This window comes from Diachasma alloeum, unplaced genomic scaffold (genome assembly GCF_001412515.2).
Source record: "Diachasma alloeum isolate Michigan unplaced genomic scaffold, Dall2.0 Dall_scaffold_00421, whole genome shotgun sequence".
In the NCBI taxonomy this organism is placed as follows: domain Eukaryota; kingdom Metazoa; phylum Arthropoda; class Insecta; order Hymenoptera; family Braconidae; genus Diachasma; species Diachasma alloeum.
In genome coordinates this window covers 235,021-257,068 of record NW_021680560.1, presented here as the reverse complement: position 1 = coordinate 257,068, position 22,048 = coordinate 235,021, and the positions used below count along the sequence as shown (strand labels likewise).

The 22,048-nt window shown below is 39.9% G+C and overlaps 1 protein-coding gene across 1 annotated transcript in view; it reads right to left on the bottom strand.

Annotated features, from left to right (window-relative positions):
- Positions 1–2,044: 2,044 nt before the first annotated feature.
- The window catches only part of LOC107042123 (Down syndrome cell adhesion molecule-like protein Dscam2), a 92,712-nt gene continuing 72,708 nt past the window's right edge, over positions 2,045–22,048 (bottom strand). The window contains exons 2-7 of the mRNA XM_015263015.1: positions 6,271–6,757; positions 4,704–4,872; positions 4,409–4,572; positions 3,886–3,988; positions 3,142–3,312; positions 2,045–3,071 (exon numbers count right to left, since the gene is read on the bottom strand). Of these exons, the coding sequence (XP_015118501.1) occupies positions 3,020–3,071; positions 3,142–3,312; positions 3,886–3,988; positions 4,409–4,572; positions 4,704–4,872; positions 6,271–6,757 (1,146 nt within the window). The 3' untranslated portion in view covers positions 2,045–3,019. The remainder of the gene's footprint in view (positions 3,072–3,141; positions 3,313–3,885; positions 3,989–4,408; positions 4,573–4,703; positions 4,873–6,270; positions 6,758–22,048) is intronic.

The window sequence follows — 22,048 nt, the reverse complement described above, 5'->3', positions numbered from 1 at the left end:
CAGATTTCCATGATTTCTCTCCCCGTCTCCCCCAGCTCCCGTATCGATTTTCCAAGAAAAATCTTGCGAGACTCTCCATAGTAAAACGATCGAGTGTCGACTTCAAAATAACCATTCGGAAGCATATTGCTAATTTATTAGCAAAAATAACTATACTATATGCAATAAAAAAGCAATTTCCCACTTGTTTAAAATGGCAATCACCTTCTTCACCTCAATGAAACTTATTCTTCTTGATGAGTTGTTTTCAGATTCCTCATCATTCCCGCAATTTTCTTCAATTTTACTCGAAAAATGCCACAAAAACGTGTGGTGCGGTATTGTTGATAGACAAGTGATAGGCCCATACTTTTTCGATGGTACTGTCACCGGACATAATTACCTGGAATTCGTGGGTAATCAGCTGCCAGTTCTAATGGAGAACGTGAACTTGCAGACAAGACAGAGCATGTGGTTTCAGCAGGAGGTGCTCCACCGTACTTCGATCGAGCTGTAAGAGATTACTTGAATGGTTCCTCCCGAAACGTTGGATTGGCTGGAGTTGGTTACATTTTGTGACCTCCACGATCACTGGATCTTATGCCACTCGACTCCTACCTGTGGGACTTCGTCAAGGATGCTGTTTTCACGAATCGACCGACCACACCAGTGGATTTACAGAGACGTATCAGGGAGGCAATTGCAAGCATTACTCCACAAGTTCTTCCAAGGGTTGTTGAAAATTTCCGCCCTCGAATTGAGTTGTACCTGCAAGTTAACGGTGGGAACTTTGACCATCTATAAACGCTCATGAACTTCCACACAATTTCGCGCTATTTTTGTTTTTTTTTTCAGCGCAAGGGATGCGAAACCGACTTTACCTCGACGTGGTGCATCCTGGGTTACGCTAAAAAAGTCTGAATCGTTAATTTGACAACTGAACTCGTTTTCGTGGCATTTTTCGAGTAAACTTGAAGGAAATCACGTAAATGATGAGGTATCTGATAGCGACTCATCAAGAAGAACAAGTTTCAATGGGGTGAAAAATGCGGTTGCGATTTAACAAAAGGTACTTTGTGGTTGCAGCGTGGAAGGATAATCCTGAAAGCTTAAAATAATGCATGCATCGAACGTAGCTTTCGAAACCCTACAACATGAGTTTCGAACATTTTTTTGTTACTTGCCCGCCGTAGGAGATATTTGGCTGTTTTGTTTCAGATGGGGCACCCTGTATACATAGAGGGTGAGTGTGCACCTGAGTGAGAATGTATACTAAGTTCGGCGACTCACCTAGTGCCTAGCAGATGGCAGCATATTTTACGCTTTGTCGGTAACTGTAAGGACACACACTGAAGCGGGAAAAGAAAACTCAATCGATGCAAGAAAATGTATTCAATATTTATGCTGACATAAGATTCAAGTAGTGCCCCCTTCTCCCATGTCAGCATTCATCAGAATTTCTGAAGCTCCCCCCCCCCAACCATGCTTACGTACAACGTGAACGACCCCTTACTCCGGCGGACAATGTTGTAACAGATTTGCTTGACGTGGATATGGAGTTGATGACGTTTGATGTTTTTGGTGGTTATTTTCATGGCTTCAGGACGTTGTTACTCGTTTCCTAGGCCTGATGATGATTGTGAAGTGATCTAGGACTCCTCGTTGATGCTTTCCATTCCTCTCATTAATTCAAAGCTATCTCGGTGTATACGAACGATATCAGTTTTCAATTATTTCTTTTCCCCACACATCCAATTGAAGACTTGAACGAACTCACTTCGTTACAACAGAATATTGAATTGTGCACCAAGGGAGAAAAACAGGACATTCCAACTTGCGTGTGGTAAACAATCTGCAATTTCGGGAGAAATATAGCCTGAGATTCATTCAGGGATCATATGATCAAGACATGTCGTCGAAGATGAACATCTGGAATGAAACCATTAAAACTTCACCCCTCCCCCCACAAGTATCAATAAATAAAAACTGGTGTGTAACGGCCAAAGTATTTTTAATAAAAAAAATGTTGTACAGCGAGAAATATCATTCATGGTACACAATTTTTATATCAAACGTATTTAAAATGCATCAATCAATCTAACACCCCACAATTTCGATCCAAACATCTTTGGCATTTCATTGGCTTGTCTCTCTTACTACAGTTTTTAAGACGAGAAATACGACTTTATAAATTCAGCTAATCACATGCTCATCATGCAGCATAATTAGACTCAATTTTTTTCTTAGTTCAGTGGAAACAAATAATAGTTATTTAAATTCAGTAGTTCACTAAATTACAATTGTTATTAAGTACATGCACTCCAGATGGCGGCGTTTTACGCACAATCAGTCTCCACTGCTTATCGTTTTCATTACATTTTTTTTCAACCATTACATTGACAATCTATTGCAGCCTCCAGAAGTATGTGGCAGTTTTTGTTAAGTATTTTATTTTAAAGTAGTACAAGACTTTGAGTTGATTAACTTCTTGAGTTTCTTATCTCCATGGCACAGGGTGTAAATTAGGATTTCTATAATGGATGTCAGTGAAATAAGAGAACATACACCCTCGAAGAGTCTTTTTGGTATCGTTAACCCTATTCTGGGCTTTCAATTATATATTTTCATCATCTGTGTTATTTACGGACTTATTGAACAATTATTTTGACAATTCTTCGATTCTCTATGCGAAAAATTTCTTGCATCATTGATCAATGAGTTAAAAACCCGTCAAATTTTTGGAATTTATTAACAATAATTAATTGCACTCACTCAACACATATGTACAACTGACTTACATAATCGAGGCGAGGAGCGATTTTGTTGATGAATTATTAAATTTTTTTGATGTAATAATTTATTTCAATGATTTAATTGTAAAAAACCAGGCGAAGATCGAATGGATGATTCCAACCGATTGTATACGTTTTTTTTATGTTTGGTAAAGAAATATAAATTCGATTTATTCGGCATTTTCGGGCTTCCCTCGTCCCGCGAAGATTACGTGGCCATCTCGAAACTCTTTCCATATGTAGCTCCATCATACATGTATCGAAAACTCCTGTCTCTCCTGTTCCTTTCGCTGCTGATACCTAAAATTCATGAACTCCATCACTCAAATAATGATTATCGATTTGCGCTGGCGTTTTTCGCTGATATTACCTAGCGAGCATAGTTTCTACAGCCTCAATTGGCAATCTGCCAAGACTACCACCATGCCGGGTTGCAATGGAAAGCCCCTGCCAATCACGATCACGATCGCATTCCGCCTCACTCAATTCACGGCTGTCGCTGAAACCACTCGGTGGCATCAACATCATATCCTCCACCGAACTTTATGCCAAAATTTAATTTAAGGCCTCAAATTAATGGAAGGTAGGATAGAGATAGGAATATTCGACAGTTCTTAAAATGCTGTTGAAAATTTGAAGAGATGATCGATACAAAAATATTGTGAACTAAATCAGTATCGTTGATGGATGAGTTATTGACACTGATTGCCAGTATGTATTCAACACTTTCAGTTTTCAACGGATAATGAAGATCAACTTCATGGATATTCTAGCCAAATTATCTAAAACACAGGTTTTTAAGTGGTAACTATAACCATTATATTCCAGTCGAGCCGTTGATTGTAACGAGAAACGAAATTAAAAATCACAAAATATTGATTGTTTATCATATGAATTCTAGCTGTGGTGAGTCTAAGGACTAAAGTCATTAAAATCGTCGTTGAATTATTTTCTCAAACAAGAGTCACTCATTTGTGATGAATGATAAAATTCAACAATGGTTGATTTGATGATTTAAAAAAATTTTCAATAGCAAAATTGAGGAGAATATATTTATAATGAATGATTTTGAATAGGACTGAGTGCTATTGTGAAACAAACAAACCTTGGCTACCTGCGAGAGGACCGGCTCGGCTGTCGACTGCGTCGTCGAGTGAACGATGGTGAACCTTCATTATTCGATTCAGTACTCGATTCAACTCCACGTGAGAAAACATCTGCAATTGAAATCAAAATTCAGCAAGGAAAACTAAAGAAGGAACGGCATGAGAATTCATACTGAAGAAAAACTATTCCTTGATTCAATAGACAAATAAACGAAAATCATCCAATTTTGAGTAACAACATTTAATCACTACGAAAAATAATTTGTTGATCTCCCATCTGTTGGATTATTTGATTTTGAAAACGAACCGACACAGAACGTGCCGGAGAATTAATTGAAACATAAATAATAATATTACAGTGAGAAATATGACGAAGCTTTATTTGTTGCAAATTCCTTTAGCTACAAAAAAATTTCACGTCACATTTCTGTTTAAAAGGTATCAGGCAGGTTCGATGCCTTTCTCCATTTTAGCACATTTGATTGGTCAATTCATATTGGCGTTTATTTTCAGTAATTTCAATGACCTCACCTCTGCAAGGTTTTACAGGAATTCGGTAACTTGGCCCAGCGCACTCGCCACAAGGACTCCCAGACGTGTCGCTGCCAGACCCCGGTCGACTTGATCTTATTTTTCCCTCTGCTTCCGCGATGCTCGGAAAATAACGCTGTTTATGCCACCTTGGCGTTTTAGACCTGTGTGTACAGGACAGAACGAGAAAAAAAGGACATGGGGTGGATGACGATGCGAATCTCTCATGGAATTGAACAAACCGTCTCTAGAGGAATTGTTTTGTTAAGAAAAATCATGTTCTCGCTTGACATACCTTTCGAAGTCTACACTGGATTGTTCATAGTCAATTGTATTAATGTCTTCATTCTCTAAATGACCGAATGTCTTGAATTGCATTGTGTAGTCCAATGTAGCTGTTGTTACTGAACGATTCTCTCGTCCAGGAACACTGAATGTTGCATACGGACTGATTTCATACATTTCTGTAAAGTAAGATTGCACGATAATGACAGTTTTAGATGATGAAATAGTATATCATGTTACAAGTGTGAAAGAGGGAGAATGTTAGTATGAGTGGAGTAATGTTGTCAGGAACAGTCGCAGGACACGCGAGTCCCCGGCTCGGCTAGTTGCGTCTCGCCTTGGCTTGTCGAGTCTATGGGTGACTGCCCATGGAACAGAATTCACACGGAGGTGTATCCGTCTAACGAATTAGATCGCAAGATTTTCCCGCCATTTTTTTTGCTCGATTCAGATAGATGTACGTGAATGCGTCTTCGTATAGATTCTGTTCCACGGGCCGTTATCCTATCGCTAAGCTGCGGGTGTCCTATGACTGTCCCTAAAAATATTAATACACGAGTTTAAGGTTCTCCCTTTTTCATACGCGTAACGTACACTAGTTTTTGAAATTAGTGTTTGAAAAAGTCATACATAATTTTTTTTTTACTTAACGGAAACTACTTTAGAACAGAAAAATCCTACCAAACCCTGTTGGTGTGAAAAGTGAGGAGGAGCGGGCAAATGTGCTTATGTAGGCTATTTATGCCGTCAAGACAATTCAATTGAATTTTTTAGTCAATTCGCAGGATTTTTCCATGTAATTTATTCGTACGTGCAAGTACGGAGTACACGTATTTAGCCCGTAAGATACTCAGATTATTAACAATTAGAAGCAGAGGACTCGAACGTGTTATGGCTACCGTATAGCTGATGCAATTCAGTTTAGATGACTGGACTGATAGTACGATACTACGTGCTACACACGTAGTTACAGAAATAACGACACCGGATTGATCGAAAATGTAACAATGACGGCATCTTTCAAACATTATCATAAGAATGAAGCCAAGTTGTAAATTCAGCCGATAAATTCAGCTGTTGTAAACGAAAAGTGAATCCGGTAAACAAAAAGTTACTTTTTGTTTACAATCGTAAAAGTTACGAAAAGTGAGACTTGATGCACAAAAATCTGTAAACGAAAAGGGTCTTTTCTAAACACGTGTTTTAAAATAGCATATTTCGATGTGGGTGAGACGGAATTTTTACGATTGGGAAGTTGGCAGCCCGAGGCGAAACGGAGGACTGGAAAAAGACATGAGCTGAAAATTTCCATCTGACATGTGTCCGAGTAGCCGAACTACGCCTTTTTCCCTTACAAGTAAACGAAAAGACTTTTCGTTTACTTTTCTTTTAGGAGTAAACGGAAAGGCACTTTTCGGCATGAGGTAAACGTAATAGCAGAGTCAAACAAGGAACTTAAAGAGAATTTCCCAGTAGACGGTAAGATCTTGAGAAATGTATCTCTTCTCGCCAAAATAAAAAAGGATTAAAATCGATTCCATGCATCCACTCAAAAAAAAAATTATCATTCTTATTACCTGAACCATGATCATTAGATTTATGATTATCCTGCTTGACCGGTGAGCTCGTATAAACCTGATGATTCCTCCTGTTATCCCTTTCCACCGTTTTCAACTGCACCGTGGACATGCAACTGTTCGTATGATGATGATTCTGATGTTGTTGCTGACCAATCCCTAAACCCCCTGGTGGTCTCTGCTGACCGGGTAATATTTCCCCTATATAACTTGACCTGCCCGTCCTTTTCAGCATGACATATCCAAGAGTAACAGCCGATATAATGAGTACAGTAGCGCAGACAAGTAGAACAGCCACGTACAGCACTTTGTGATTTTGCGGAGTCCTATCCAATTCATCATCCATAATCAAATCATTTGGTGGAGAAATGCTAATTCCACTCAATGTTGTTGTCGCAAATTCCATCTGCGCTTGAGTCTTTCCAGCGTCGTTGTGGGCAGTTAATCGTAATGTGTACCAGGCAGCTGGTTTCAGATCTCTTATTATCTGGAATATAAGACTTATCGTATGTAATTAACTTATGAAGGTGTGGAAGATAACAAAAAACGAAAATTTGATGGTGTTATTGAAATAGGACATTATGTCATCAGGCGATAAAGTACCATCTGACGACCGTGACTTTATGGATTCATGGCGTCTTCCTTCTATCCACTAATTCTATGAACTTTTGGCAGGATGATCACGAGGTGGAACCCTCCTAAGAAAGTAAAATTTACAGGTAATACTAATAATAATTTATTTCCTGAAGAACAAAAATTTCTTTTTATGTACATTTTTGGTGTCATTGCTCACTAGAAAACATAATTATTCCACTATTCCCCCCATGTTATTATGATCGACTGAAACTAGAGTTAATGAAAACAAAATTTCAGTTCATCACATCATCCAGGTTGACTGAATGTCACTCTGACTGTCTTTTCATGCCAGTAATTCGTCACGTTGGTGGGTCTCCTCCCCTGTGGTCTGCTGGCAGCTTCTCGAAGTCTCTGATGTATAGACATAGCTCCATTTTTGGGTAGCCTATAAGCCACGATGGTAGTTCCACTTCCCAATAGTCAGTAAGGTCGTGCCGTACCTCAAAGCGTTCCAGGGCTTCTGCAACCTCCCTGCGAACCTTCGATCGCCCCTCTACCTACATCAGTATGTGTTCCATCGTCTCGTTTGCCACTCCGCATGTTCTGCACCTCAGGTCTTTATGGCCTTTATGCAGGCTTTTTCCAACGCTCCCACATCTCATCTTTGCCCACTGCTCCTTTATTGTTCCTGATAACTTCCTGCTTCTCCAAAATTTTTCTTCTTCCGGGGTGTGCTTCCAGCTCTGATATTGGAGGCAGCGACCTTCTCCCAGCTTCTCTGTATATGCTGATCAGCCAGTATTTTTTCATCTTCTTCCACCTATTTCCTCAGATTGTTCCAGCCTTCCTCTCCCTCTCTCTCTCTATCTCTCCGGGATTCCTCAGCATTTCCCGGGCTTGATTTATCGTGCCACCATCACCTGCTTTGCCAAATGCGCTTTCCAATGTTTTCCCCTATCTGTCCGGGTGTTTGTTGATAATTCCTCTGAAGATTTCTTTCAGGCACCTTCTTGGCCACCGGTCTTCCTTCATTTTGATGATTTCCAGCATGTACCCTCCGGCCGTTTCGAACAATTCTACTTCTAAGCTTTTTCTTCCAGCTTCTAGTTTCCAGATATAATCTGGGGTATTAGGACTGAGCCCCATGGCCATCTTAACGAACCTCGACTATAATTTTTCGATTGTCTCGTGTCTCTTCCAGCCCCACACTTCAATCCCGTATAAGCAGGCTGATTTGGCCAGGGTGTCGTACAGGTACAGCCTCCCCTTCAGCGTGTCCATTCCGGCTACATGGAGGTGTAGTGGTGGTTCCCGTCACGTGGGACGTGAATTGACGGAAATTGATGGGATGTGATTAGTAAGTTTTCTTTTTTTTTTTTATTCCTCAGTCGGTAAGAGTGCCCGGCGCGTAACTGGGAGACCCGGGTTCGAATCCCGGCTGGGCGAATCGGAATTCTTTCTCTCTAAATTTCAATTCTATTTGAATTTTTTTTTGTGTCCATGTGTCCAGAAGCCTAGGTACTTCAAGGAGTTAACAATCTCCACTTCCTTGCCATTTATATGCCACTGTTCCTCTGGTTTGCATTTCCCTCCTTTCCTGAACATCATGATCTTTGTCTTGGTGACATTGATCTCCATTTTGTTCTTCCTCGCGTATTTTTCCGTTCCTGTAATCATTCCAGCCAGTTCCTGCGTGTTCTCCGCTACCAGCGCTATATCGTCTGCGTATTTTAGTGCGAATATTTTGGTTTTTCCAATCACTTTCCAGGTTCTAAACTTTTTAGAGATTCCTCCTCCCGTGATGATGTCATTCCAGGTCTCATCATAGATTCCTTTAATTAGTTGTAATATTTTCCCCTTAATTCTAATGTTTTCCAATTTTTCCATGAGTTTCTCCCTGTCTACTAGGTCGAAGGCAGCCCTGAAGTCTATGAAGCAGATGTACAGCTTCGCTCCTTTTTTCTTGAGTCTATTTTCAATTAATGCATTCAGCACAAAAATAAGGTCTCTTATTCCTCTCTTTGGGCGAAAGCCTGCCTGGCTCTCTCTGAGTTTGTTTTCCTTCTCCAGCCAGGAGGTTATTCTCGAGGTGATTATCTGTTAGAACCTTGTAGCCTAGGTCCAGCAGTAAAATTCCTCGATAATTTTTTACCTGATCCTCGTCTCCAGCTTTGTGTATCGGGTAAATTCTTCCGGTTTTCCAGCCGACAGGGATATTTCCTTCTTCCCAGCATATTCTAATTATCGTAAGCAGCTCGCTCTTCATTTTGTCTGGTAAGGCCTTCAGAAAGTCTCCTCTTATGCCGTCCTCCCCCAGGGCTTTGCCGTTGCGTAACTTACGGAGGGCATTTTTTAATTCCTCTTCCGAAATTTCCTGATTCAACACATGAAGTTCCTCCGGGTCGTCCTGGGGAGTGTTTCTCCGGTTGTGGAGGTGGTCTCGTACTCCAGTTGTAGCCGGTTTTGACTCTGCACCCAGGAGCGACTTGAAGTGTTGCACCCAATCTTCCTCCGTTATTTCTGCCCCTGGGGCCTTCCTGTTTATTGGTCTGACTTTATTAATTGCCTTCCAGCATTCTGACATATTCCTGCTGAGACGTACCTCGTTTTTTATTTGTTCTACCCAAAGCTGCCTTTTTGCTGCGTAGGTTTCCTGCCTTCTTTTTCTTGCCTCTACATATCTTCTTTTTTATACTTCGTTCCTTTCTTTTAGGTGTATCTTCAGTGCTTTCCACATTTCTCTCTTGGCCGTGTGGCATTCCTCGTCATACCACGTCCGTGGTTTTCCTCTGCTGTTTGCCTCTTTCACCATACCTTGCTCCGTAGCAGCCTGCCACATTGTCTCTTCCAGGGCTTTCCAAAGTGATTCCGGACCGTCTCCGTGTTCTTTATTGTCCCATTTTTCCAGCGTTGTCTTCTGGTATTCTTCCCACTTTTCCTCTTTCTATATTTGCTTTTCGTGTTGTTGGGCTTTTGAGTTAGATCTATTATCTACTACTTTGAAACTATTTCCAGTCGACGTCGGAGTGAACAACTGAAGAGTTATCGCCATGTGATTCGAATTCAGACGTGGAACGACCTTCATCTCACTTATTATTTCGTTGACTTCCGGTCTGTTTATTAAAACCAGGTCAATTACTGATTGAGTTCCATTCTTTCCGATGTGTGTGATCCTACCTTCTCTGTCTTCCTTGACGCATTCGTTGACCACCATCATACCGAAATTGTCGCATAGTGTCACCAGCTTTTTCCCCTCTGGATCCAGCTTTTTATCCTGTGAGTTTCTTGCTAGGTGGTATCGCTCCAGCTCATCCTCATCCATTCTATTTTGTTCCCCCGTTCGGGCGTTTCATTCTCCTACGACTAAAATGGCCTCCCCTCTATTGGTGGACGGTTCCAGGTGTGGGTTGATGTCTCTGATCACCTGAGAGACTCCTACGTTATTGTAGACTGTTATTATTTTCAGCGGCACATCGTGTTCCAGTTTCAGCCCCTCGATCACTAGGCCATGTCTCCACAGTTCCTATTTCCAGTCCAGCTTGAGTTTTTTTCTGATTCCAGCTAGTGTTCCTCCTGCTGCCCTACCTTTCTTTTTTACTTTTAATGCCGAGTTTGCTTTCCAGATGAAATTTTTGTTCAGTTTGCTGATTTCCTCCGTCTCTCTTCTCTGATCCCACCAGGTCTCTTGTATTATGATGACATCGAATTCTTTCAGGAATTTCCATGAGTTTTTTATTTTCCTGCCACCTGCCGCGTTCCAGATTACCATTCTTATACCTTCAAATCCGCTGTCTCATTTTCCCGCCGGTTGTGGTACTTGCTCATCTAGTCTGCTCTTCTCTGAGACCTCCGGTTCTGTTCATCCAGTATTACTATGTCCCATTTATTTTTATTTTTAGGTGACCCAGAAGTTCTCTGTCCCCCATGTGTTCCTGCTCTCTCTTCAGCGTTTCCAACCAGTTCTGGACCTCTCGCTCCCTGTACGTGAGATCGTCTTCGAATTGGTAGCCCATCCCGCCCCATCTCCCACTGAGTTTCATTATGTGGACTTTGTCCTTCATATTTTTCAACTCAACGCGGATCCCATGGCCATATTTGGTTACTTCCTGAATTGGGGCCACTATTCTTGCCTCTCTCCATAGGAGCTTCTGAAGTTCGGCTTTGGCCTCTCTCCCTGTAGTTGCAAGTCCTACCACATATATATTTCTTTTCCGTGCATTTCTTTTCTCCACTTCCTTCTCTCAGCTTTCCTCTCCGAGTGCTTCTGGGGCTGGGATTAAGCTGTATGGGTGGGCGTTCCGTGGGGGAATCCTGCGACGTGGGGATTCGTTTCTCCGGCCCCTATTCCACACTCTTGGATTCTCCTGGGGTAGAACTTCCACCCGATTTGTGTTTACAAAGTCTTGTGAAGGACCTGTGCCTACAGGGTCTTGGTATTCCTGGGCATCTCCGCCCGCTCCCCTTCTCCAGCGGTTATCCTCTGTCCTGTGGTCCCCTTCCCTCGCTCTTACAGCTTCCAGCTGGATTTCTCGGTCCTCGTCACGCGCCCGGTATCTTTTGAGTTCTTCTTCTGTAATAGCTCTGGCTTTAGCGTGTTCCTCAATCATTGCTGTCAGTCTCTCTTTTTCCATCTTCCAGTTCCAGGTTTCATCTTTTCTCGCTTTCACCTCCTATAGGGCTAGCCCCTTCCAGGTATTGGCTTCCGTTCGCCACTCCTCTGATTCCGCTGCTCCTCTTCTTCGAAGCCCTGCCAGTTCATTTTCCAGCCGGCCTCTGTCTGCTCTAAGGTCCAGTAGCGCCGTTGTTCTATCCAGGATCCTTTCCAGAGATCTACGGTTATTTTTTCCCTCTCTAGCTAGCTCGACTTGATCTCCCAGGTTTTTTTGCACATTCGCGTTGGTTTCGTGAATTTCCCCTAGCATCAAGGTTATTAAGCTATGTTCCATTCCCCTGAGCATTTCCCTTATCTCCTCTTGAAAACTCAGCTGTGTCTTTGCCCATTGTTGATCAAGTTTCCGTGGACCTTTTCCAGCTCGCCTAATCGGTCTTTCTTCCAGCACCTCCAAGTCATCTGCGGATTGTTTCGTTGTTCTGGCTTCATTTTTCTTGTCTTTGTCAGCTTTGTGTTCAGCTTCTTCCAGAGTCATGTCTTTCAGCTCATCCAGTGTGTGTAGTGTGTCACTATCTCCGGTGACCTCCTCGTTCTGTTTCTGTGTCTCCATGAAAATCCTTTTCTGTTCCTCGTTGTGTTGCTCGTTGTGTTGCTTTTCATCTTTTTCCTTGATTGGCAGTAGGGTGGAGTGCATCACTCTGGAGTTTCCTTCATTGAAATCCTCCAAGCTCACTTTTGTGATGTCTCTATCCTCTCCCTCCAGGGGATCACCTACGTGGAGAAGGTCGGAGAGGCCCGAGATGTTGCTTGAGTCATTTCGTTCCTCGTGTGCCGCCTCCTCCCCTGGGGTCGTCTTTTCATCGAGATATTTGAGCATCTGTCCTGCTATTCCGTCCATCGTGGCTTTCTTCACTAATCTGTCACTTTTCCTCAACCTCTTACCTTGTGTCGGTAATGTCGTTGTCTCTGTGTCCTTTGCTCCTGAGTCGAGTTTTCTCAAATCCCGGTTTTCTACTTTGCCTGGCTCATTTTATTTATCGGTCGGGTACTTCTCTCCTGACGGGTAGGTTTTGGCGGGTCTCCCCTTTTGGCGAACCATAACCTGTTCCCTTGCGCGTCTTTGTTTCTCAGTTTTATCTTTCACTATTTTGTACACCGCCCTTGGATAACACTTCTCGAGCGTCTTTGCCCCTTCAGCAATACTAGTCAACTATTCTTAATACTTTGCACGCTTTAATTCACTCTTTAATCTGCGAGAAAATATCGCGGAAGCAGAATGCACGTCCGCGTCGTACCGTGATCTTCAACCTCCTCCAAAATTCGCAGGTATTGGTCGGATGAAGCTTTTACAATAAATACCGTTTCTTAGAGGTGCAAATATATCCAAACTTATCTCCCTAAAGGTTACGCAGGTTACTTGAACAAGAGAAACAACGTGGTGTCCCAGACCTTCACGATCGAATTTTACAAGAATATCAGTTATCATATTCGCATTTGTTAGGTTGAGTTCACACATATGCTTATACTGATACAACTTCATTTAGTTCCTCGATTCCATTCTTTTCGTAACAAATTTAGGTTTTAATGCTTTTATAAAATAATTTTTAGGAAATCCATTCGCTCAGTAAACTGATAGGGTCCTACGGGAAGAATACAACATGATTTCTTATATCTTTAAGCGATTTATTAGAGGTTAATGAGGGATTTGAGGCAATAAATTGGAATTCTACACGGAAAAGTCTATCGAATCGTATGGGTTTTATTTCTGTGGTAAGTTCAGCCGAAATTTTGTAGGTCTGTGTTATGTGAAGATTTCAGTGTTTTCATTTTTTTTATGAAAATTTGAAAATTTGATTGAAAAAGATATCAAACCATATATGAGTTGATATTGAACCATTGAAATCTCGTTATGGGATGTGAGGATGGAAGAAAATAGTGCCAGTATTTCTTGGAAGAAATATAACCCAGACCTGACTTGAATTTCGATGGACAATCAGCGTGATAAAGAAGATGATTCATTTGTTGACACATTGAAACTAAACGCAAGTTTAGTGTATGCGAGTTTTCAGTTCACAACTTGCATCCCTGGTGGAAAACATGCTTAAATTCTATTGGAAGGAAAAAAAAAGCAATCCATAAAAAACAAAAACAAAAGTTTTTATTAAAAAATTGCGCTAAGGGAAAGTTTTGTTTGGTTCTTACTGGGAAGTAAAAATTTTTGAAAAATACAAACAAATAAAAAAAAAGCCAAGTCAAAAATGTCGAATAAATGGTCATAGGGCACAATCAGATTTCTATGAGAAAAATAGTTCTAAGCCGAATAAGGATTAGAAAAAAATTCTCTATGAAATGAAAAATCAGCAGAAGCAGAGCCAACGTCCTTAGCGCGGATCAGAAGATGGAGCATGACATTGATACTAGACAGTGAGTTGAAAAACTCCACACCAAAGAAGTTGGTCCTTCTGCTGATTTTTTATTTCATAGAGAATTTTTTTCTAATCCTCATTCGTTTTAGAACTATTTTTCTCATAGAAATCAGATGATGCCCTATGACCATTTATTCGACATTTCTGACTTGTCTTTTTTTTTATTTGTTTGTATTGTTCAAAAATTTTAACTTTTCAGTAAGGACCAAACAAAACCTTTCCTTGGCGCAATTTTTCACAAAAACATTTGTTTTTGTTTTTTAGAAACATTTCAATCATTTTTTCAATATAAGCAAAGAATTGTCTTCATATTTTCTGAAAATTGTTCTTCAAAATTCAATTGAACTGATTATCACAAAATAGAACATATTTCCAATTAACAATTGAAAAGAAACTAACATACTCCAGATTCATCATTTCCACCGACTTTTAATTATTTATCCAAGAATTTCTGACTTAGTTTGTTCCTTTCATTCAATTTTTCCTTTGATTTCCTATGGTAATTGTATTCTTTTGAGAGATGAAATGATTTTCTTTACGGAACAGCCAAAAAAAATGCTTACTCAATAGAACTTTTTATGAAAAACATCTGTTTTTTTTCCTGAGATATTACTAATTTTTTCGAAATAATCACAAAATTGTTTTCGTGTTCTTCACATCTCATCGTAACCACATTCAGAAATTTTTTCCCCACAAAATTGAAAACATTTTCTGTCATCATTCGATTTTTTCCAATTTGACTATCGACGAGCATTTAATACTTAATCACACAACTTTCGACAAATAGCACTCCTGTCAGATTCTAAACATAGAGAATAACCTCACAAACTATGTTCATCCGCAAGGTACGGTTTAGTATTTATCAGGTATAAAAGATTTCATAATTCTGCCTTTCTTAAACCTGAATCTGATAGTTGATCGAGAAAGAGGGAGATGACAATTTTTCCCGATTTTTAAAAACATTCTGCGAGGTTCCGCAGAATTTTCAAAGTTTCTTATGGCATGTGAAAGAGGTGATAGGTTTTACAAAAATCATTATGTAGAGAAATCGCTCACATGATTTTTCGCAATCATCACGAATATCTTTGCAGCGCATCAAAGAATGAAAATAATTTTTTTCCAAATTTTTAAACCGATTTATAAGTGAGTAAAAAAGTATAAATTACGCTGAATAGAGTGGTTTTCAGAGAGGCCGTACTACCGTTCAAAGTTGATCAATTCCTTCGGGATTTCAATGTATAATTCTTCAACTATCTCTTCATCTTCTTACGAAAGATGGACAATTTTCCTCTATTCTGAATCAATGAAAAATTCAAAAGAAAATTTTCCATTTCCGAGGCAGCTTGAGGTGCTCGGATTATCCGGTGCGCTTATGAGGCCCATATACTGAATTGGAGAAGGCTGGCGATCCTGCCGGACCTTTTCTCGAACGGACCGAGTCTTTTATTGCCCTCCATAAATCACAATATATCTTTTTGTTGCTGGTAGTTTTTTTTTACCATTTTTCAGAATTTTAAACATAAATTCACACATTTAGATTCCTGATTGCATAGCGATTTCAATCAAGCTTCATTGATCGAAATAGCTCAATTTGGACCGAAGTTCATCTATTGGGATTTTTAGGAAACATCAACAATAATTGTTACTAAGATTTAAACGGTGTAAATCAGGCTCCATTAAAGTTTTCTTATAATTTTGGAATCGTTCACCTAGTAATAAAAATAATAGAGGTAGTCATATGAGTCACATATAATGCACAGTGCTGAATTACAAATTATTAACCTTATTGAAAGATGAAAATTCTAAGTTCATCATTCTTCATAGAAATAAATGGTGTAAATCAATGGGACAAATGTTGAAAAAAATGACAATAAACTTCAAATTATTATTCTATTCATAATATATCGTTTGGACATTCTGTTGATTCGTTATTTAAAAAACTTTCTACTGAAAGTGCCATGGTTTCTTTAGTTACTATCTGCGAGTATTTTGATGATAATTCTCGCAGTTTTTTGACAATTGACATTGCATGTTGTTTACTGTTCTCATCTTTTGTAAATCATTGTATTCACTCATGAGAGCCACACTTCTTTCAGCTATATCATTTGTAACATGCAGAAAACTGACAACTTTCATAGCTGTGGTGAAATCATCTCTCTCATCCCATGTGATTGGATCACTATCCAGAAAACTAGAATCTATCTTCAGAATCTCGAAAAATTTCTTAGTATTTTGACTAACAAATGAATCTAGACTCAATCGTGGATAGATTCATAATATTTCATTGATAGAAGTCTAGGCTCCCTACCTTTATTGAGAGGAGAACGAGATTTGATCGCTTGACACATTTTTTTCTTAACATCAATACTTACATTGTTATCGAAAAATGCAAAAGCAATCAGTTACTCCGACAAATACCAAAGATGGTGACTGAATTTCTCGAATACTGCTTTTCGAATTTTTGGGGAAATGCAGCCACTAATACCATCATCTATTGAAAACTCTTTCAGTAGAATCCAATCGTTGCTCGGGGCTGTGACTCCGTTGGAATACGTGAACCATGCCCTTTGATAGAGGAGAACTATCAAAATGCCCACATTCCGTAGACCGGATGTTTCTTAGGCTGTCAGATGAAATTGGTTACGGAACAAGAAGATCTTGAGGGAATAAATCACTTTAGAGATCCATCTAGCATGATGCATGGGCCCAAGAGCTCGGAAACGGTTCCCTTTTATTAGATTCCCTCCGAGAAACATGACGATGATTCCCAAGAAATCCCTGTAATCGTTACGAATATTTGTACTCTGTAGATGACAACAATACATATCATAGCACTTGATGTTACTAAATTCCAGTTTGATGGAAAAAGAAACAAGTCGATATCTCGCTTTTTGCGAGGGTGAGAGTGCGTACAAGGATTTTAGGTGACAAACAGAAAAATCGAAATATCTCGAGAACTCTTCGTGAACGAGTATGCATATTTTGATTGATTGAGATAGAAGACATCGAGATGAACATTTTGAAAAAAAAATATTGAAATCGGTTGGATAATTTTTCAAATATTCTATATAATAGATTTACATACAAAATTGAATATCTCAGGAAAGAATCATCCAATTCAGCTGAGCTTCAATATCAATTATTGCAATGATAAGAGATAACTCCCTGCCAAATTTCTAGTTTATATCCCGATTCGTGCAAAAGTGAGAGTGCGTAGAAGGATTTTATACGGAAAACAGAAAAATCGAAATATCTCAAAAACTTCGTATGAACGGATATACATATCTTGATTGATTTGAATAAGAGACGTCGCGACGAACATTAAAAAAAAATTATCCAAATCGGTTCAATAGTCTTTGAGATATCTGCGAAAAACGATAAAAAAACAAATTGCTCTCCCTCAAAAACGAATGGACTGATCGGGCTGAACTACCGCAAAGAGTTAGTCCAAATCAATACCAAATATCTGACGAAATTTCAAATTCTTTAGAACTGTTTAGCCGTTTATTCTTTCAATTTACGAAGAACTGACCACCGACCGGACACCCGCCCATACACACACAGTCCACAAACTTTGTATTTGTACATTTCAGATCATTTTACATCATTTCCAGGCAAAATTAGAAAAAGTAAAAATTGAACGATTGCAATGCTTTCATTCGGAAGTAAAATAGATGCGTGAATTATAGTTTCATGTACATAATTTATTGCTACTGACCTTTCATTATCCTTCAGCAAAGGCAAGGGCATCTACCGTATAACAATGCAGTACCTCTTTGACTGTTGCATCGTGCACTCCAGGTGTAAATTTTTCTCTCTCAATGTTTTTCCAGTCCTCTTGAAAGCGTTTGAAAATCGAAACTTCAGGACCAGAAGTACTTCCAATTGATGATTCAAATGCACTTTGATGATTCAAATGCAGGAGAAGTTCGAAGATATGATGACGACATGCCAAATGTAGAAGTTCTCTTTCGAATAATTTTTCAAGCAGAACATAGGCACCACTTATGCTACCTGTATTACTCGCAGTGGTATCGAATACCATGGTACATATATCTTCAATGATGTCCCATTCCTTTAAGCAATTATAAATTGCTTCTGCCTGAAATTCTCCGGTTCCTTTATCAAGTCTCGGAACGCCAAGCAATTGATTCCAGTCATTACCTGAGACGAAAACTGGGAGTCGATCTATTTTTTTTTTATTCATATTTCTTTCCTACTACCATTACGGTTTTATAGGCTTCCCATTCGTCTGCCTTGCCTCTCCCACTTCTCTCTTCTGATTTTTTCTGCGTTACCATGGGCCGTCTTACTCTTAACTGTACCCCGTTCGGGCTAGGACTGCAAGGGAAACAAGGGAAAACCCCAGTCGTACAGCCGGCCGATAATGCAGGGATTCCACTGTGTCCATTGGTCACACTGACTCAATGGGCACAGTGGTTCTCTACATTCTTGCCTAGTGACTGTAGTCCCACGCGGTTAGGTGTGCCTAAGCGGACACCCATCCAAGTACTGGGCAGACTGAACGCTGCTTAGCTTGGATGACCGCCAGAGCCACACACTCCCCGCATGACTACTACAGCCACTCGGAGTCGATCTATTTTCTTAAATTTATCTTCCGGCGCTGACATTTGTTTGCCATTCCAGTGAATTGCCTTGGCAGAGGACGATTTATTTTTGAAATTCTCTTTGATCTGAGTAGCTATCGATTCGCGTTGTTTCTGCCGATTGCGACGAAAAGTTTCCGGGTTCAAATGGACATTATCTAAAGATATACCGAGTATCATTAGGATGGCTACTATCACCCGTGCAGCCACAGGTTTGCTCACTTTGGCTCTGTCTAAAACCGCAGTAAGATTTGGGGTCACGATCTTAAGTTTTTTGGATTTTGTGGGCTGCGATGCAACTTCATAATCACTGTCCTCTTCTTCATAAACTCTATCTTCGATTTGGTTCATCAGTTCTTCGATATCTACGTCGTCATCATGAGCATAGTTGGCATAATTTGCAGCAATTCCGGTTGATTCAACTAGAATATCAAATAAAAGGGCAAACATGAATGAGAGGTCGATGGAAGTAGGAATTAGAGGAAATTGCATAAATATGAGCAGGTTTTTAATGGCTTAGCAAATATCCCATGTACGCAACTTATATTCCTTGATCATTGAGAGATCATGAGAATTTCTAAATTGGTTTACATAAAAACGAAAATTTCCTATAAAAATTGTTTTACTGGTTCTGCCGAATACATACAATTTTACCCATAATCGCCAGATCAATGGGTGATCGATACGTTGGAATTCAAATGATATTCACTTCCGCTGGAGTAGATATATGTTACATATAATACTTTGAAAGGACTATTTCCAAAACGCGAGAGCCATCTCACTGGCAAGCGTATAAGGGCGTTGCGCTCGTACCTGCGTGCGAGCGCGAAGCGCAATTTTCCGATCTGTCCAAATTTTTCTATCGTAGGCTCAATCTGGCGTTTCCGAAATATTTTTTCGACAGTATTATCCGTAACATATCAATTTTAGACGAGTTGGAATACCGTTCTTGATTCACTTCATTCCTCTTATTGCATATTATTCAATTTCATCGCGACCACAGCCAATTCACATGGAAATTTTTTTTACTATTGAAACTTAAAATTGCAATTAGCCCGCAAATCCAGAAGGAAATTTTCACATTCGGGGGAAAAAGAAAAATTTGTTCATAATAATTATGACGTGAGGTTAGCGCTGAATCACGGAAAGATTCGAGTCCTTTGCACTGAAAAAACTTGAAAAGCCATTCATAAATTCTTTAGAATTGTCGGTGACCTCGGGAGGGGGTAAGGGTTCTGCGAATAGACTTGAGACAACGCTCCGTTCTTCCTTCTCGAAACTATTGTATAGGGGAAAATTTATTAATTTTGTTTGATTATCTTACCTTCTTTTACTTCTTCGATTTTTTCTTCTTCATCTTGTGCACTACGAATGACCCATGTTCCTGTGTCGATGATTGCATCCAAACGACTCTTCCGCCCGGATCTCGATGCAGACTTAACAAAGTCTTTGCTTTTTGATTTTTCTCACCTCTCATAGAATCCAATAGTTTTTGATTAACAATATCGAATAAATGCGATTTTCCGAGATCTGCTCTACCTGGAGAGATTCTTGTACTGATCAACCAGTTTTTCCATTTTATCAATAGCATTGCACTTTCACAATTGGGATCCCGGCGAATTCCCAAAACACAACATACTTTCGTATAACAAGCATGGCAGCCTTGCGTTTCGTAAGATTTGGTACAACATGTTGCTTATAGTGAAAATAACATTGAAGGACTTGTTTTTTGGAAGGCAATTGGTTCCCACAAATTTCCGGGCATGTGTACCCACTAATGGAATGTTGGTGATTTTCAGTGTTTCCGGCATATTGGCACGTGTTTTCCGTCACTGATCACTGCAGAGTAAATATTAACGAAGCACTTGCTCTGATGTCGACTCTTTGGAAGTCTCTCTCAAACAGATTTTTAGTCTAGGAGGGAACATTGTCAAGAGCCGATTTACTACGTCAAAGCCCCCCGACCCCTTAGAACAATACGAGGAACGAGCAGGAAATTTGTCTTCTCTGATTGTAAATTGCACCAAAGATGGGCATTTGGGTTCTTCAGGTACGCTCATGGCAAGGTAATGAAATCTTGTCATTACAACATCTTGTCTTTTCCTCAAGGAAAATTTACTCAAATACAAAAATTTTCAAAGTTGTCGACGAGAATTGTCTCCAATTTTCCTTGCGAGCTATCGTTGATGTTTCAGAAAACTTTCGGGTTTTCCCGAACATTCTAGAAACTCCGAGAATTTTCTCGAAATTTCTAGATACCCTGTGAATTTTCTCGAATTTCCTAGAAAATTTGAGAATCTTTTGAAATTCTTTCCAAATCTCAAGAATTTTCTAGAATTCTTCAGATGGTTCTGGAATTTTCCAGAAAGTTCTAGAATTTTCCAGAAGTTTTTACATTGCAAATTGGAGTATGGAACGTAGCGCAATAATTCATAGCCCGTATCCTAACGAGGCTCCTAATTTAATTAACAGTAAAAATCCAACTAAAATCCGTTCATTAGTTATTCCGTGAATCACGGTCAAAATTTTCATACGTTTGTAGTCATTAGCCTATCCGACGAAGTTCGAAGGGCCAAAGAGTTCTAAATAAAGTTTCACCCTTGCCCTATCCCTCTCATTAAAATTAATTCATTCATTATCGAAATATTTGAAAAATCATTTCCCCAGACGGTGTCGCCCGACTTTGCCCGCGCAACGAACCCATAGACGTGTCCACCTCAAAAACGGTTATCATATACGTAATCAGCCCCCCCAAAAAATAAGTCCATTGATAAAATTCACGGGACGTCTCGAGAGATACCAAAATACCATCTAATCAAATAAAGTGTATTTTCTTTATATCATGGACATTAGAAACCGAATTTATCAATTAAAAAGAGGCGAAAATATATTGAGCATGAATAGTAGTAGTAAGAGGGCATTATTGGCGATTTTTTTTCCAGGAATTCCCCCCCTCCCCCCCTCTTTTCCAGGAAGTGCACGTGCAAGTCCCCCCTTCCCCCACGGCGGCATGCCTTTGAAAAGGCCGCCGGCGCGCTGGGGGGCCCCCTGGGGTGCAGGGCCTCAAAGTTGGGGTCCGAGGGTCACAGGAAGTGGGTGGTGGTAGTAAGAAATGACTACATAACGTTTAATTTATAGGATTACATAAATTATTTATTCAGAAATTATTCTTATTGTCTAGGATACATAATTTTCTTAATTGTAAAGGATGATGATGATGGTGATTATTATTATTATTATTATTATCCTCGTGAAGCTAAGCGATACAAACAAGTCCTAATCGCTCTGCAGTAGCGCTCCCTCCAACCAAAGGGTGAGCACTACTGCAGTCCAGAATCATGATGCCTAAGCAGTCGAAGGGACCCAAGAATGACAGCCTTTTACATCTGGCCAGCCAGTATTAAGGCATTGCGCCTGCAGGCTGGAATCACCTCAAGCGCAGATACAAAAGACTGTTTCATGCCGCCAAGAGAGCCAATGATCAGGACGATCAGCTTGACCCTAAACCCGCAGTTCAACTGACGCAGCTCAAACAGGAGCAGCTGGTATTTGAGCCG